This window comes from Gekko japonicus, unplaced genomic scaffold (assembly GCF_001447785.1).
Source record: "Gekko japonicus isolate JY-2015 unplaced genomic scaffold, Gekko_japonicus_V1.1 scaffold1601, whole genome shotgun sequence".
NCBI classification, from domain to species: domain Eukaryota; kingdom Metazoa; phylum Chordata; class Lepidosauria; order Squamata; family Gekkonidae; genus Gekko; species Gekko japonicus.
In genome coordinates, this window is record NW_015160258.1 from 372,983 (window position 1) to 388,683 (window position 15,701).

Below are 15,701 nucleotides of genomic sequence, written 5' to 3' on the forward strand. Positions count from 1 at the left end.
ATAAATCCAATCTCTTCTTCTTCTTCTTTTACCTCACAGGGTGTCTGTTGTGGGGAGGGGAAGGGAAAGGAGTTTGTAAGCCGCTCTGAGACTCCTTTGGGTAGTGAAGGGCAGGATATAAATCCAATCTCTTCTTCTTCTTCTTTTACCTCACAGGGTGTCTGTTGTGGGGAGGGGAAGGGAAAGGAGTTTGTAAGCCGCTCTGAGACTCCTTTGGGTAGTGAAGGGCAGGGTATAAATCCAATCTCTTCTTCTGTTTTGAGCCCCACAGAACCCCTTTGCCCTCCTACCAGGAACTCTGTATTATAGGATGTTCTCATGTTATATCTTTCCACAAGATATATCATATTGGAACATTGGAAGCATCGCTACGCAAGGAACTGAGGTTTTAGCCGCCTTGGAAGTTTTAAAAACCGAATTAGCAGGATGAAAATACTTTACGTGCATAAATAACCCGTGCCCCTCCAACTCAAAAGGGATAAGTGCCTAGACTGTGCCATGCTGAATACCTGTGCAGTCGTTCCTGGGCAGTTGGTAGGATCGAACATAGAGCAGCCGATATTATAATGCCCCTGTATAGCTCTATTGTGTGGCTTCATTTGGAATTCTGTATAGAGTTTTGGTTACCGTAACACAAGTAGTATCTTGCAATACTAAAGAAAGCATAGAAGAGGGCAATCAAGGGCTTTTCCATGTGGCATTATTGTGTTGGCTCTTGCCCCATACTGCTTTGGTTTATTCCCTGGTTTCCGCGTATCTCTTGAGCCCTTAGTTTTCGCCTCACGTTTTCGCTGTTGTTTTTTCCCCTGATTCTTTTGGGACTACTCTTACTAGCAAATTTGAGTCACATGCTTCCTGTGCTTTTTTGTTTGTTTGTTTCTGTCAGCTAGCTGCCATTGTATCTGATGTTACCTGCTTCATATGTCTTCTGCTCTTCCCCCCCCCCTTGCTTTGAATCAAATGTGGAGTTATTTCGAATGCCTGGGGATCCAACAGTTCCTCCCATTTACCCCCACTTCCCGCTGACTGGACCATGACTGGGGACAACCCCGTCCTGTGCGGTCTTTTCCCTGCCTCAGTATTTTTATTCCTTGCAATAGTAAATTTTCAAGGAATAACTTTTTAAAAAAACACTTGCCTGGTAATGATATATCTTATACCGCAATAAGAAGGCACAGGAGCTGCCATTGCTCTTCTTGCATGCGTACAGCAATTGGTATGGTTTTCTCTCGCTGCCCTGGGGGGGGGGAGGAATTGCTGCGCTCCTTTACTTCCGTGCACCTTCAGAAAGCACAGGAGCACTTGCTGCTTTGTGTCTTCATGCTTGGCTCTCTTGATATGCTTCGACACCCCCTTTCTCCCCATGGAAAGGATTCCCCCCCTTGTACAGGCAAGTATGTCAGCAAGTCTTTTATTTGCTGTTAGCCGCCCTGAGCCTGCCAAATGTTAGGGAGGGCGGGATATGCATGTAAATATAAATAAATCAGGGGTCATTTCGTAGAAAAAGAGCTAGGGGAACTCATTAGCATAACTCATTAGCATATGCCACACCCCCTGACATCACCGGAAGTGTGTCATAAGGCCACACCCCCTGACATCACTGGAAATGTGTCATAAGGCCACAAACCCCGGGGAGCTGATCTCCATCAGCTGGAGATCGGTTGTGAAAGCGGGGGATCCCCAGGCCCCACCTGGAGGCTGGCAACCCTAGGATAACCAAGTGCCCGGCTGGCCTGCTTCCTCGCTCTCGACCTGCTAGAGATACATGACTAAGCATTAAGTGCCAGCTGCTTGAAAGCAGTTGACTAGATGGGTGAGCAATTGTCTACTCTCTGCCTGCTGTTTGTTGACAGGGGAATGTTTAAAAACCAGTTTATCAGCCTCAAATGTCCACATTTTGGTGTAAACTTTAGTGTGGAGGGCATTCCTCTGCAGGGACAATATGGCAATTCCCACACATGCCCATGCCTAGCCCCTTTTCTAGCAGTGGGTCAGTATATGGATACAGCACATGTGGAAGGAAGGAAGGAAGGAAGGAAGGAAGGGAGGAAGGGAGGAAGGAAGGAAGGAAGGTGCCACCACTGGCGATGACAGCTAGTGATGATCACACCCTCAGAAAACTTGATAAAATTGAGGCACATCTGTAAGAAAAGAAACTGATGTGGCAGCTGGAAAACTGGAGGGAGAGAAGACATATGGAAGTCTAGCATTTGATACAATTCTGCTAATGAATTGACAGCTAAGAAAACACAGAACAAGGCCCTTGTGTGGAAAAGCCCCAGGATAATTAAGGGCTCCTTCACTTTTCCTATGAGGAAAGGCTAAGGAATATTGGGAATATTTAGTTTAAAGGAAAGACAAGTGAGGGAGAGATGATAAAGGCTATAAAATTATGCACGGGGTGGAGAAAGTAGATAGAGAGAACGTTTTCTCCCACTCCCATAATCAGGGCTCCGAAGTACTTACCTTAATTCGGCGGGGTATGTATAGCTTCACAGGACCATTCCCACGGGGAAAACACAGGCGCTGCACTATTCCGTCGCCCAGACATGACGTAGGCACATAATCGGGCGACGCTCTAGCAATGGGGTTGGAAACTCGATGGTACCATCGAGTTTCCAACCCCATTGCTAGAGCGTCGCCCGATTATGTGCCTACGTCATGTCTGGGCGACGGAATAGTGCAGCGCCTGTGTTCCAAGCAAGAATCTTCCGGCGGGGAAGCATGTGTCCCCCGCCGGATCGTAGGTAGGTACTTGGGAACCCTACCCATAATATTAGGGAGTGCTCAGTAATTCAGAATGGGGGAAAGGATGCTCTTCAACAAGTAATTAAATTATGAAATTCGCTGTCAGTGGAAGTAGTGATGGCCACTAGTATAAAGATGGCTTTAAAAGGTGATTAGACATAGTTATAGAGGCTAGGTCTATCAACAGCTACTAGCTATGGTGAGTAACAGGTAGGGGTGCCAAGTGGGGGCGGGTGGCGGGTAAACCCCTGCTTCGGAGGCCCGATTTCCACCACCGCAGAATCGGGCCCCGGGGAAACTCCGCCTCCCAAAGTGCAGCGTGGCTGCGTCACCAGAGGTGACGCAACCACGTCCACTTAAAGTGCCTGGCAGCCGGTGTGTCCCCTTTAAGAGAAGCTGCGTTTCCCTTTGAAGAACGAAGCTGGCTTTTCCCTGCAAGCTTGCGGAGTTCGAGCTTGGGATGAAACACGGGTTGCACACCCTTAAAGGGAGAGAGATGGGTGGCTGTGGGTGTTGGGGGGACCCCTGGCAAACCGGGGGGTTTGGCAACCCTAATGGTGAGTAACAGGCACCTCCATATTCAGAAAAAGAAAAGCTCTGGAGGTAACATCAGGGGAAGGCCTTGGCCCTGTTTGTTTCTCCAGGGATCAGATGGACCACTGACTTCTATATAGCAGGGCATATCTTATGTGCTTAAGGAAGTTAGGTGAAGGTTTGCAGGAAAAAAGAAAGCAGCTTTACTTTTATGTGGCATACAAAATAATAAAGAGCAGTAACTAAAATTCAAGATATTACCATATTTTTTGGACCAGAAGACGCACTTTTTCTTCCAAAAAAAGTGAGGGGAAAAGTGTGTGCGTCTTATGGACCGAATACTGAGCCCCAGGGTTCAGAATATTTTTTTCCCTGTTTTCCTCTTCTAAAAACTAGGTGCGTCTTATGGTCAGGTGCGTCTTATGGTCCGAAAAATACGGTACATATAATTTCAGTTTAGGACTGCATTTGGTTAAGTTTCCCAGCAGTCCTGAGTTGCGATTTTAACTTTTGGGTTTTATGTTTTTAGTGTAATTTATTTTGTGTGTTTTATCTACGTTGTAAGCTGCCTTGAGTTCTGTAAGGAAGAAAGGTAGCTAAAAATGTTTTAATATATTATATATGTAAACTATTTTCAAACATGAACAATTCTGGGGCTGGCTGAGAAACAGTTATAAACACTGATAGGCTTGGAGCTTTTTTTTTTGAATCACAGGTTTGGAAGGGAATTGACGGGTCAATTAGTTCAGCCTCCCACAGCAGCAGAGCTGAGGAACAAGGCAGCTCCAGCCATTGAGAAGGTTTCCAGCTCTGGCGTTCTCCTCTTTTTTTTAAATCAGTGTGTAAGCTGAAAGGAGCCACTGCAGTTGGTAAGGGGAAGAATTTGAATGGAAGGCTATGAAGCAAGAGAACTTTGGGCCCTGAAGATACTCCATGTTGTTTTGAACTTAGTGACACTGTAGCCTTGAAGAGGGTTTTTTTGGGTTTTTTTTAAAGCAGGAATAATATTTCACAAGGCCAGAGCCTTCGACTAAACTGTGAGCAGTTATTGTTCCTGCTATTATATATGACCCAGGAATGCAGTGTTTTTACTGGCACTCAGCAAGACAGTTCTTATCTGGTAGCTGTCCAGGACTCCTGGCATGGCGACAGCATTCCTGCAGATTTGACACAATGATGTTAACCCAAATCCCACATGCTAGATATAATCACTTGATGCTCTTAGAAGGGGTTTTTAATACCTAATAAGGACAAAGAAGGATTCTGCTTCTTCAGAAATGTGATGTCAGCTGAGCAGCAGGTCTTGCCGTAGAAATAGCCTCATCTGTGTTCACTTAACTGCACTGTTTCTTCATGACGTTTACCGCAGCGGCACACGCACCTGCTGACCAGCACAGTCATTCTCGGGTTAAAACATTAATCTACTATTTCCTTTGAGTTGAGTGCAGACTGCCAAGCTGTTTGATCACTGACATTAGGAAAGACATTAAGAAAGGTTAATAAAAACATACTCACTCCAACAGAGCAAACAAACAAACATTAGCCGCTCCCCCCTCCCCCCATTGAACAGATGACAATCTCTTATTCTGGATTCAGCAGATTTCTGTCTCAACCCTGATTTTGCCCTGAATGTGTTGCATGCTACAGGGTTTGAGTGACAAGCAAGAAGCTCCAACCAAATGCCACAGTCACTCGCAGTGGAAATTTGTCCAGACCAATTGTGTATGTGTGTGAGAATGAGGCCTCCAAGGATGAATTCCGCCAAGTGTGTGGCTCGTTTGTCTTCTTCTGGGTGTGAACCTCACAGCTGAAGTCAGACAGACCGTGGGCTGGGCCCGCAGAGTGATTTGGGAAGGGGCGTGGTAGCATCTCTTTCAGAGGATAAATGAACTGCTGCTTCACCTTCATTCCCAATCTCAATCAGTAGCCTCAGTGGCTTCACCTATAGCAGTGATGGCGAACCTTTTAGAGACCGAGTGCCCAAACTGCGACCCAAAACCCACTTATATATCGCAAAGTGCCAACACGGCAATCTAACCTGAATACTGAGGTTTTACTTTAGGAAAAACAACTCATACATTAACTTAAGATGATCCAAACAAAGTAAGGAAAGCAATCCCAAATGCTTTCATTTACTTAAAATTATTTGGCAGAGAATTCAACACTTTAATGATGGTCTGGGCCTGGCTGGGGCGATGGCCCGCGTGCCCACAGAGAGGGCTCTGAGTGCCACCTCTGGCACCCATGCCATAGGTTCGCCACCACTGACCTATAGTGTACCTAGGAGAAAAGAAGCGAGTTGCAGATACTGTGTGACGTGTTTCTTTACTGAAATGATGCCGCAGAGTGTCTCCAGTTAACGGAAACAGCCAAAGTCAATTGGCCTTCCTGACGCATTTAGATTCCTGCCTTAGAATATGATCCTTAAGTGACTAGTTTGATGAAGAAAGAAAAGAGTCTTGTTTAAAACACAGAGCAAGCATAACATTATAATGCAACTCAAGCCTTTCTTTTTTTCCCCATTGTTGTCAGCCGAGTGGAAAAGGCCCACGCCTACCTGAAGTGTATTGCGTCATCAGCCGCCTGGGTTGTTTTGACTTATTTTCAAAGGTAAGGGTTTGGTTTTATTTAAATGCCCATCTCTTTATTAGTTACTCCCAGAAAACATTTACACTTAATGAATCACGAAGATAAATTCTTCATTTGATGGGTAATAACAGTACTTTTGAATTACTGTATCGGACAATTCATCTCTGTTATTGGCTTTATTAAAGAATGCTATATTACTTCTGTGTCCGAAGCAAACCTTGAGTTGAAAAACATCTGTGATGTGTGGGTATTGGCTGCCTTTCTGTTTTATCCCCATTGTGTTTTAAAACCATTTTGGCTGAGCTGTAACTCTTGGCACACATGTCTAGGGTGATGGTCCAGAGTAACTCCAACCCACTCTCTGGCGTCTGCATCAGTCGCCGTCTTGGGTCCTCCTCCAACCCACTATCTGTTTATTGAGACATATAGGGAATGCCTGCAAAGACTTTCCCCCCCCAGGGATTGATTGTATTCAGCACACTTCCAATCTCCTGGATCACACTGCCTGTATGTTCTGCCAGCCAGAGTCCCCCGGGAAATGATAGTGCAGCCCAAGCAACAAGGGAATCAGTACGAAGTGAAGAATGCATTTGCAATAGTTATCGAAATTTCAGGGGGAAATTGATGGGCTGTAGCTCATGGGCAGAGCACATTTGTTGCATGTTCAAGTGCTTAGTTCAAGCTGTGGCAGCTGTATCAGGGATGGGAAAGGTCTTTCTCCATCTGAAACCTTGAAGAACCGGAGCCAGTCACAGTATATGATACTGGACAAGAGAGGCCCCACGAAACAATTTAGTTTCATTGTCATCCTTTTAGACTCTTCATGCCTTTGTTTTGAATTATGCCTAAAAGCCTGGTTTTGCTTTAGTTTTCTGTGACTCTACTCCTGTTTTAATATTTTGGCATTTTCTGTCTTGCTGCTTTTGCATTGATGGATTAGCTTGTGTTTATGGAGTTTTGTTGTTGTTATGGAGAAGTGGAGTATAAATGTTTTAAATAAATAAATAGCAAATGTGTGCATACAATATTAAATACTCATCAGTTTTGCTAAAGGGTTCAAGTTCCTAGTTAGGAACTTAATAGGGACAAGAAATAGCTTACTTGGGCTAATTAAAGCTTGGGCATTTTGACAAGACTCCTGGTAAACTGCTCCTTTGTCTGACGTTATTCTCCTTATATATAAAACACAAAGATTCTCAAATATAAGGAAGCAGTCACAGTATGATTTACTTAATGGAAGAAGAAGAAGAAGAAGAAGAGATTGGATTTATACCCCGCCCTTCACTTGGAGTCTCAGAGCGGCTTACAAACCCCTTCCCCTCCCCACAACAGACACCCTGTGAGGTGGGTGGGGCTGAGAGAACTCTGACACAAACTGCTCTTTTTCAAGGACAGCTGTGCCAGAGCTTGTGACTGACCCAAGGTCACACCAGCAGGTGCAAGTGGAGGAGTGGGGAATCAAACCCGGTTCTCCCAGATTAGAGTCCGCGCACTTAACCACTACACCAAACAAAGAGTTTTATGTTATGGCCTATGGCTAAGACAATAAACTTATACCACATGGAAGACAGTTTGAACTTTCTGTACTATTGCTGCTTGTGTCCAACAGACCATATGTTCTGAATGACTTTTCACAGTGAGTAGGTTGACTGAATGGAATTTCTGAGGGACAGTTTTCTTAGCCTTTTTTTTTTTTGCGATCTATCATTGTGTCACTATGGACAAGAAACAGATAGGTGATAGGTTACACATGAATTAGAAACATTGGGTTTAGAGGTCTTCAACTAAAATTGCATCTATGCTTTGAATACACTGCAGATTCTTGGGCATGCCCCACTTTTCCATTCATTACATAGGGATGTTGTGTTGATAAACAAGATAAATATTCTAAAAGCGCTTTGGCACACTAGAAGTATCATACATGTGATCCCACTGATTGATTAACAGTGCCATTCTAAGCAGAATTGCACCCTTCTAAGTCCACTAAAATCAGTGGGCTTAGAAATGAGTAACTCTGCTTAGAACATAAGAACATAAGAGAAGCCATGTTGGATCAGGCCAGTGGCCCATCTAGTCCAACACTCTGTGGCACACAATGGCCAAAACCAGGTGCCACCACCAGGGCCAGAACTCCAGAAGCCCTCCCACTGTTTCCCCCTCAAGCACCAAGAATACAGAGCATCACTGCCCCAGACAGAGTGTTCCATCTATACCTTGTGGTTAATAGCCACTGATGGACCTTTGCCTCATATGTTTATCCAATCCCCTCTTGAAGCTGCCTATGCTTGTAGCTGCTACCACTTCTCGGGGCAGTGGATTCCATCTGTTAATTATTCTTTTGGTGAAGAAGTTCTTCCTTATCTGTTCTAAGCCTACTGCTCATTAATTTCATTGAGTGCCCACAAGTTCTTGTATTATGAGAAAGGGAGAAAAATGCTTTTCCCTACCTTCTCTATCCCATGCATGATTTTGTAAACCTCTGTCATGTCACCCTTCAATCATCGCTTCTCCAAGCTGAAGAGCCCTAACCTCTTTAAACTTTCTTCATAGGAAAGGTGTTCCACCCCTTAATCATTTTAGTTGCTCTTTTTTGCCCCTTTTCCAATGCTATAATATCTTTCTTGAGGTGCAGTGACGAGAAGTGAATACAGCATTCCAAATGAGGCCACACCATCGATTTATACAGAGGCATTATGATTCTGGCTGATTTGTTTTCAATTCCTTAATAATCTCCGGCATAGCATTTGCCCTTTTTATTGCAGTCACACACTGAGTCAACATTTTCAGTGAGTTATTTACCATGACTCCAAGATCGCTCCCCTGGTCAGTTACCACTAGTTCAGACCCCATCAGTGTGCATTTATAGTTAGGATTTTGGGCTCCAATGTCCATTAATCTTCACTTGCCCATGTTGAACCTCATTTGCCATGTTGACGCCAATTCACCCAGCCTCAATAGATCCTTTTGGAACGCCTCACACTCCTCCCTGGTTTTCATTGCCTTGAACAACTACATGTCATCCACAAACTTAGCCAGTTCACTGCTTACACCCAATTCCAAGTCATTAATGAACAAATTAAAAAGCATCGCACCTAGTTCCGATCTCTGCGGTATCCCACTGCTTGCCAACTTCCACTGTGATAACTGCCCACTTATACTCACTGTTTCCTGTTAATTAATGAGTTTTAATCCACAAGAGTACTTGACCTCTTATCCCATGACTGCTGAGTTTACTTAGGAGCCTTTGATGAGGAACTTTATCAAAAGCTTTCTGGAAGTCTAGGTAAACAACATCTACTCGGTCACCTTTGTCCACATGTTTGTTCACCCCCCTCAAAGAACTCTAAAAGGTTAGTGATACAAGATCTACCCTTACAGAATTCATCCTAATTCTTCCTCAATAGTTTGTGTTCATTAATAGTTTGTGTTCATTGTGATTCTATCTTTAATAATGGATTCCACCAACTTACCCGGTATCGACATTAGACTGACTGGCCTGTAATTTCCCGGCTCTCCTCTGGAACCTTTTTTAAAGATGAGGGTTACATTGGCTACTTTCCACTCTTCAGGATCAGAGGCAGATTTTAATGATAGATTCATGTTTTTGTCAGGAGATCCACAAGTTCACATTTTAGTTCTTGCAAACTCTTGGATGTCTGCCATCTGGGCCTGGTGATTCATCAGTTTTTAATTTGTCCATCAATTGTCACCTCAACCTGACTCAGGTCTTTCGACACTCCGCCTGAAGTGGCAGTTCTGGAGTGGGCAAGCACCTCCCATCTTCCACAGTGAAGACAGAGGCAAAAAAAAATGCATTCAGCTTCTCTGCCATTTCTCTATCATCCTTTAGAAATCCTTTTACCCCTTGGTCATCCAAAGGCTCCAGTGCCTACCTGGCTGGTTTTCTGCTGCTAATGTATTTGAAGAAATTTTTATTGTTGGTCTTTATGTTTTTTGCAATATGTTCCTCATAGTCTCTTTTTGCCTGTCAGATCATTGATGAAAAGTACTGAGACTTACTAGTGATTTCAGCTCTCATACTTTATTTCAGCTCAGAACAAGACGAGAGACCCCAGCTCGCAGGCTGGTTTATATGTGCACAAACCCCGCTCCCCAAACACACCCACACACACGTGATTGGCTATTTACAGTGGCCAAGAGTTCCATAGGCTCTCGGCCAGGAGCCTAGCCTGCCGATAGGTGCCAGCTAGGATCCACTTGTCCCATTGTTACTGGGAGCGAAGCTCGGTCACTTCGCCTGACCGTGTGGCGAAATGGCCATGCACGCGGTCTGATATGGATACATTACAACTGAATTGCCTTTTATTTTCCAAAGCCTGTGCTCCCTTTTATTTACCTCACTTGGACTACCTTTCCACTGCTTAAAGGAATCTTTCTTACCTTTTCCTGCTTCCATTACTTTGTTTGTTAACCATGCAGGCCTTTTTATACCTATCTGTATAACCTAACCTGTGGTATGCATTTTATGTGAGCTTCCAGGATTGTAGTTATAAATAGTTCCCAAGTTACCCAAAAGGATTTGACCCTCCTTACCTTTCCTTTCAGTTTTCTCTTTACAAGCCTCCTCATTTGCGAGAAGTTACCCCTTCTAAAATTAAATGTGGTTATGTTGGTCTTCTTGGGCAACTTTGATTTACATAAATGCTAAATTTAATAGCATTATGAGCACAGTTCCCAACTGGGGCTATCACGTACGTTCACATCTCTTGTTTAGGACTGCACTGTCAAAAACTCTACCAGCTAGTCTTGGATATTGCTCCCAGACAGATCAATACGAATGAGTTGAGTCAGTTGTGTGATTTGGGGTTGAGGAGAAGAGCAGACAATGTACAGTTGCAAGTCAGGAAATACCATGCCTGATTTGTGATCCTGGCAAAATATGCAACTATGCAAGCCAGGATCTGGGAGATTTTTCTACACATTGACAAGGGGAACAGAGAAAAAAAATGTAATTTGGGTTTGCAATAATGGAATTTGAGATGGATTTTCTATAGATGAACTTTTATAAAATTTTGACAAGGTAGCTATTACAGAATTAACCTTAAGGTTAATCTCAGATAATGTCAGTTGAAACTAAATCAAACTATGCCAGTGTTGGAAAACACAGAAAAAAATATTGAAAACAAAATTGTTTTTCCACTTTCTATTTTCCCTTTTTCTATCAAGCTTGGGAAATACATTATTTCTGTGTGGATCAAGTAGGGGTGGGGTAAGGAGGGAAACATTGAAAAAGATAATAGTACTCAGCCAAATATAAGAGAAGTTACTCTCGGCATTCTGTTTTTAAACCCAGGATATACATTAAAATAAATCCACCACTGTAACAAATCTGGGTTACCGAATGGGAGGCCTAGATTTGAATTTGGCCAGTGTGTGTACCTTGACAGAAAGGTAGTTTAGAAACATTAGACAAATGAGGAAGCCAAATCTTAGAGCCAAGTCACACAATTAAAATGTCATATTGAGAAAATGACTTGAGGGAAAGTGGTGAAGCAGTTTGCTACAGGTCCGATTCAGAATTCAGCCCACATTAACCACATTATTACAAAGCTGCCAAAGACTGGCTGAGCAGTGATGTAGTAAATGTCTTGTTTTGCAGGCTGACTTCACATTAGAGCAGTAGATTATCAGTTAAGTCAACTGTGTGCTTTGGGGCTGAGGAGAAGAGCGGACAATGTACAGTTGCAAGTTGCAATATACTGTTGCAAGTCGGGAAATACCATGCCTAATTTGTGACCTTGGCAAAATATGCAACTATGCAAGCCGGCTATGCCATTATGTGCCAACAATGCCCTTCCACCCTCTACATTGGACGAACAGGCCAGTGACAAAGAATTAATAGACATAAGTCTAACATTAGGAACCCCAACATTCAAAAACCAGTGGGGGAACATTTTAACCTTCCAGGACATTCAGTTGCTGACCTAAAAGTAGCAGTGCTCTTACAAAGGAATTTCAAAGGGAGATTAGAAAGAGAGACTGCAGAATTGCAATTGATAATGAAGCTCAAAACAATGAATCTACCTTGATTGAATTGAGACCTAGGTTTTCTGTCTCATTACCAGTGCTGATTTCTCCATGCCTGTTACCCCTCTGCATATCTCACCTAAATCCAAACATGCCTGCTATTGTCATTCACCTGCTATTGTTATTTGCTTGCTAATGTCATTGGACATATGAAATCACTCCACTTCCAATAAATAGGACAGATGGACTCCCATTCTAGCTATATCTGAAGAAGTGAGCAGTGAGTCACGAAAGCCAGTTTGGTATAGTGGTTAAGAGTGTGGACTCTAATCTGGGAGAACCGGATTTGATTCCCCACTCCTCCACTTGCAGCTGCTGGATGACCTTGGGCGAGCCACAGTTCTGTCAGAGATGTTCTTGAAAGAGCAGTTCTCGAAAGCGCTTTCTCAGCCCCACCTACCTCACAGGGTGTCTGTTGTGGGGAGGGGAAGGGAAAGGAGTTTGTAAGCTGCTCTGAGACTCCAAGTGAAGGGCGGGGTATAAATCCTATCTCTTCTCTCCTCTTCTCCTCCTCCTCTTCCTCTCCTGCCATGCATTTTGTTAGTCTTTAAGGTGCTACTCGACTCTTGCTTTTTTCTACTGCTACAGGCAGACTAACATGACTACCCACCTAGATCGTCACTTTTTGCTCTTTGCGTGGATTCATTCAGTGTGTGTTGTCAACACAACTATTTGATCATGGTCCTTTTTAAAGAAAGGAATGTTTTTGCATCTCTTGAGTTTTGGTTTCATATTTATGATAGGGTTAGTACTTAAGAGTCCCAGAAAAGGAAGAAACATCTCCCCAACACTGCTGTCAGTGAGAAATCGTAGTCCTTTCTTTGTTCAGATGGAAAACTGGGACAGGTCTTCCCAAAGGAGAACTGTTTGTTGCGTCTGTTCCTTACCAAGCTGTACCGGTGTTCCAATCCCGGATTTGTCAAAAAATATTCTCCAACATTTAAATTTAACAGTTTGTTTAAATTCATGACATTTGCAATGGCATATTTGCTAACAAATCACAGGGGCAACGTACTATATGAATGTAGGGTGCTGTTACTACACTGCTTCTGTTTTCTCTTGTGTTTGATTGTGATGGTTTAGATACTAGATGAAGTTGAAAGGAGGAGAGGAATATCAGCTGCCCTGGTTTACCCATTTATGAGAAGTCTTATGGAGTCCCCCTTTCCTGCACCTGGAAAGACAATCAGAGTCAAGACTTTCCTGCCCGGAGCTGGAAATGAGGTAAAAAGAAGCCTTAAACTGTAAAGTAAAAACCCTAACAAACACCCTCTCTGAAACAGTAAAAATAGTGAAGAAAAAAGTGGAGAGTTATAACAGTTCTGGGGGTACCAGCGCTTGTGAGAGTTTAGAACATTTCCATTTGCAATCCGTTTCATTAGGCAACTTGGGGTGGGAGGTATGTTGGAAATCGAATGTGTATTTATTTAGCAATGTGTCATATACTTCAAGGTCACTTGTTGTTTTTTGTAAAAAAATTACGACAAACTTTGGCTTTATCCACAGGTTAACAAACTACGTAGCAATCAGTCTAAAGGTGTTTTCCCATATAATTCCCTACTTTTTAAGTCAGAAAGCTACAAGTCATCACAGGCAAGAACAGTGGAGTAAGAGTTAACATCAACACTTAGTGACAGTTCTTAAAGACCCATATTCTCTAATACAGTTTTGCCTATATGTGGTCATTTAAAAGCTACCTGGGTTCTGCCTCATGCAGGGGTCATTTCGTAGAAAAAGAGGTGCAGGAGCTCATTTGCATAACGCATTAGCATAACATTTGCATATGCCACACCCCCTGACATCATTTTGGATCGGGGGGGCTCTGCAGCTTACCTGGCTGCTTCTTGCTCTGACTGGGGGCTGCTGGGAGCAGGGGGTGGGGCTTGCTGCATGTGCCTGCCCCCTGGGCTCTTTACTGCCGGAGCTCCGCTCCTGTGCGCTCCTGCAGGAAATGACCCCTGGCCTCATGCATATCTTTTAAATGGGTATATTTTCTTTCGTTTTTTATCACAGAAACCAAGATAGCTGAGGAAGAGATAATACCTGGATCAGTAATTTATATGAGCTAGTTCTTCTCTGCATAACTCTTTGTATTCTACTTTGAAAGCCAATATCCACGTCAGCTTTGTGGCATGTGTTTTAAAGGCCAAATGGGCATTTACTCCTCTGTGCACACATTACTATTCTAACATTTGAACACATTGCAGAAAGTACCGTGTGAAGTGGCTGGGAAGAACACGGTGCAAAAGGTGAAAGGAATTCTCCAGGCACTTGAGCTGAGCAGCTGCTCTGAGAAATACTTAGGTGCCATCCAGTGTTCCCTCTAAGCTGAGTTAGTGTGAGCTAGCTCACAGTTTTTTAGCCTCTGGCTCACAGATTTTTGTTTTCGCTCAGGGAGGATGGCTCCAGGGCAAACTAATTTATGCAGTAGCCTAATCACTCACTCACAACTTTTATGCCAGTAGCTCACAAAGTAGAATTCTTGTTCACAAGACTCCACAGCTTAGAGGGAACATTGGTGCCATCTACTGTCACATAACAATCCAGCCACGTTTAGACTGATGTCCATACCACAGTTGGCTAGTTAGAGCATAATTTATGTTTGCCAAATACATTCAGGTGATAGAACTTCGACGGCCGATGGACTCTCGTCTGGAGCATGTGGACTTTGAGTGTCTTTTCAAGTGTTTGAGTATACGGCAGATCATCAGAATCTTTGCTTCCCTCCTGCTGGAACGGCGAGTGATATTCATAGCAGATAAACTCAGGTAAATCTCACAACAACCTTATGAATGAAATATCAGACTAAGACTACATTGTTTCATGGTATGAAGGCGCTCAGGGAGATGGTGACAATGATTAAAAGTGCAGCTCTTACTTTGTGAGGATCCCCCAATCCAACTCTGTGGGTTGGCCCTTGGCTGTTTTGCTGTGTGATGCTGGTAGGTCCCCCAGCCCTCAGAAAGGGGATGGGAAGGGGGTTGCTCCTCCTTGTTCCTTCACTATTCCCTGGGCCAACAGCTCTCTCCCCACCCCCTTGGCCTTTCCCCTGGAACTTGCCTTTAAAGGTCCAAAAAGCCCTGCCCATTAGTCACATCTACCCAGCCTCCTCCCCTGTCCCTGCTACAGAGCTGTTGGATGGCTTCTTCCCCTAAGCTGCCTTCCTTCCTGCCCTATTGGCTATGCCAGCGCAGGCTGTCAGCTTTCAGTACCCACCCCCTGCTTTCCCCTCTCAAGCCCAGGCCTCTGGGCTTACTTGCCCTTGTGCTAGGGTTACCAAGTCCTACCTCGGGAATAGCAGGGGGAATCCCGGACGTCTCCTGGAGTCTCCTGGCATGCGCGCAAAGTGCGGGTGCCGTGATCACATCACCCAGAAGTGACGTAATCACGTCGGGCGCATTGGGGGCGGGGCCACAATAATCCAAGGGAAAACCATAGAGTTTTCCCTCAGATGATAGAGTGTCCCCCCGCAACGTGCCCGACGCGACTACGTCACATCCGGGTGAGGTGTTCACGCTGGGCACATCGCATGCTTTGGGGGTGGGGTCCCCCCGGTGGCCCAATCCCCGCCGGTGGGGAACTGGGCTCTCAGGCGGGTTTTTCCCCGCCCCCCGGGGGGACCTGGCAACCCTTCCTTGTGCAGGCCTCTCTGGCCCCACCCTGGCTGTGGAGGCTGCTGTTTTCCCTGGGCAGCTCCAGTGTTGGGATCCAGCCAGTTCTTCCTCCTGCACTTGGGAGTTTTGCTGGCAGGTAGGCACCCTGTGTGTCAGGTCCACCGCTCT

At 44.4% G+C, this 15,701-nt stretch overlaps 1 protein-coding gene across 2 annotated transcripts in view; it reads left to right on the forward strand.

The window, feature by feature from the left end:
• Positions 1 to 15,701, forward strand: part of ST5 (suppression of tumorigenicity 5) — a 186,772-nt gene that overhangs the window by 132,824 nt on the left and 38,247 nt on the right. For both annotated transcript variants that reach the window (XM_015414621.1, XM_015414613.1), the window contains exons 12-14: positions 5,815 to 5,892; positions 13,003 to 13,143; positions 14,539 to 14,687. In XM_015414621.1, the coding sequence (XP_015270107.1) occupies positions 5,815 to 5,892; positions 13,003 to 13,143; positions 14,539 to 14,687 (368 nt within the window). The remainder of the gene's footprint in view (positions 1 to 5,814; positions 5,893 to 13,002; positions 13,144 to 14,538; positions 14,688 to 15,701) is intronic.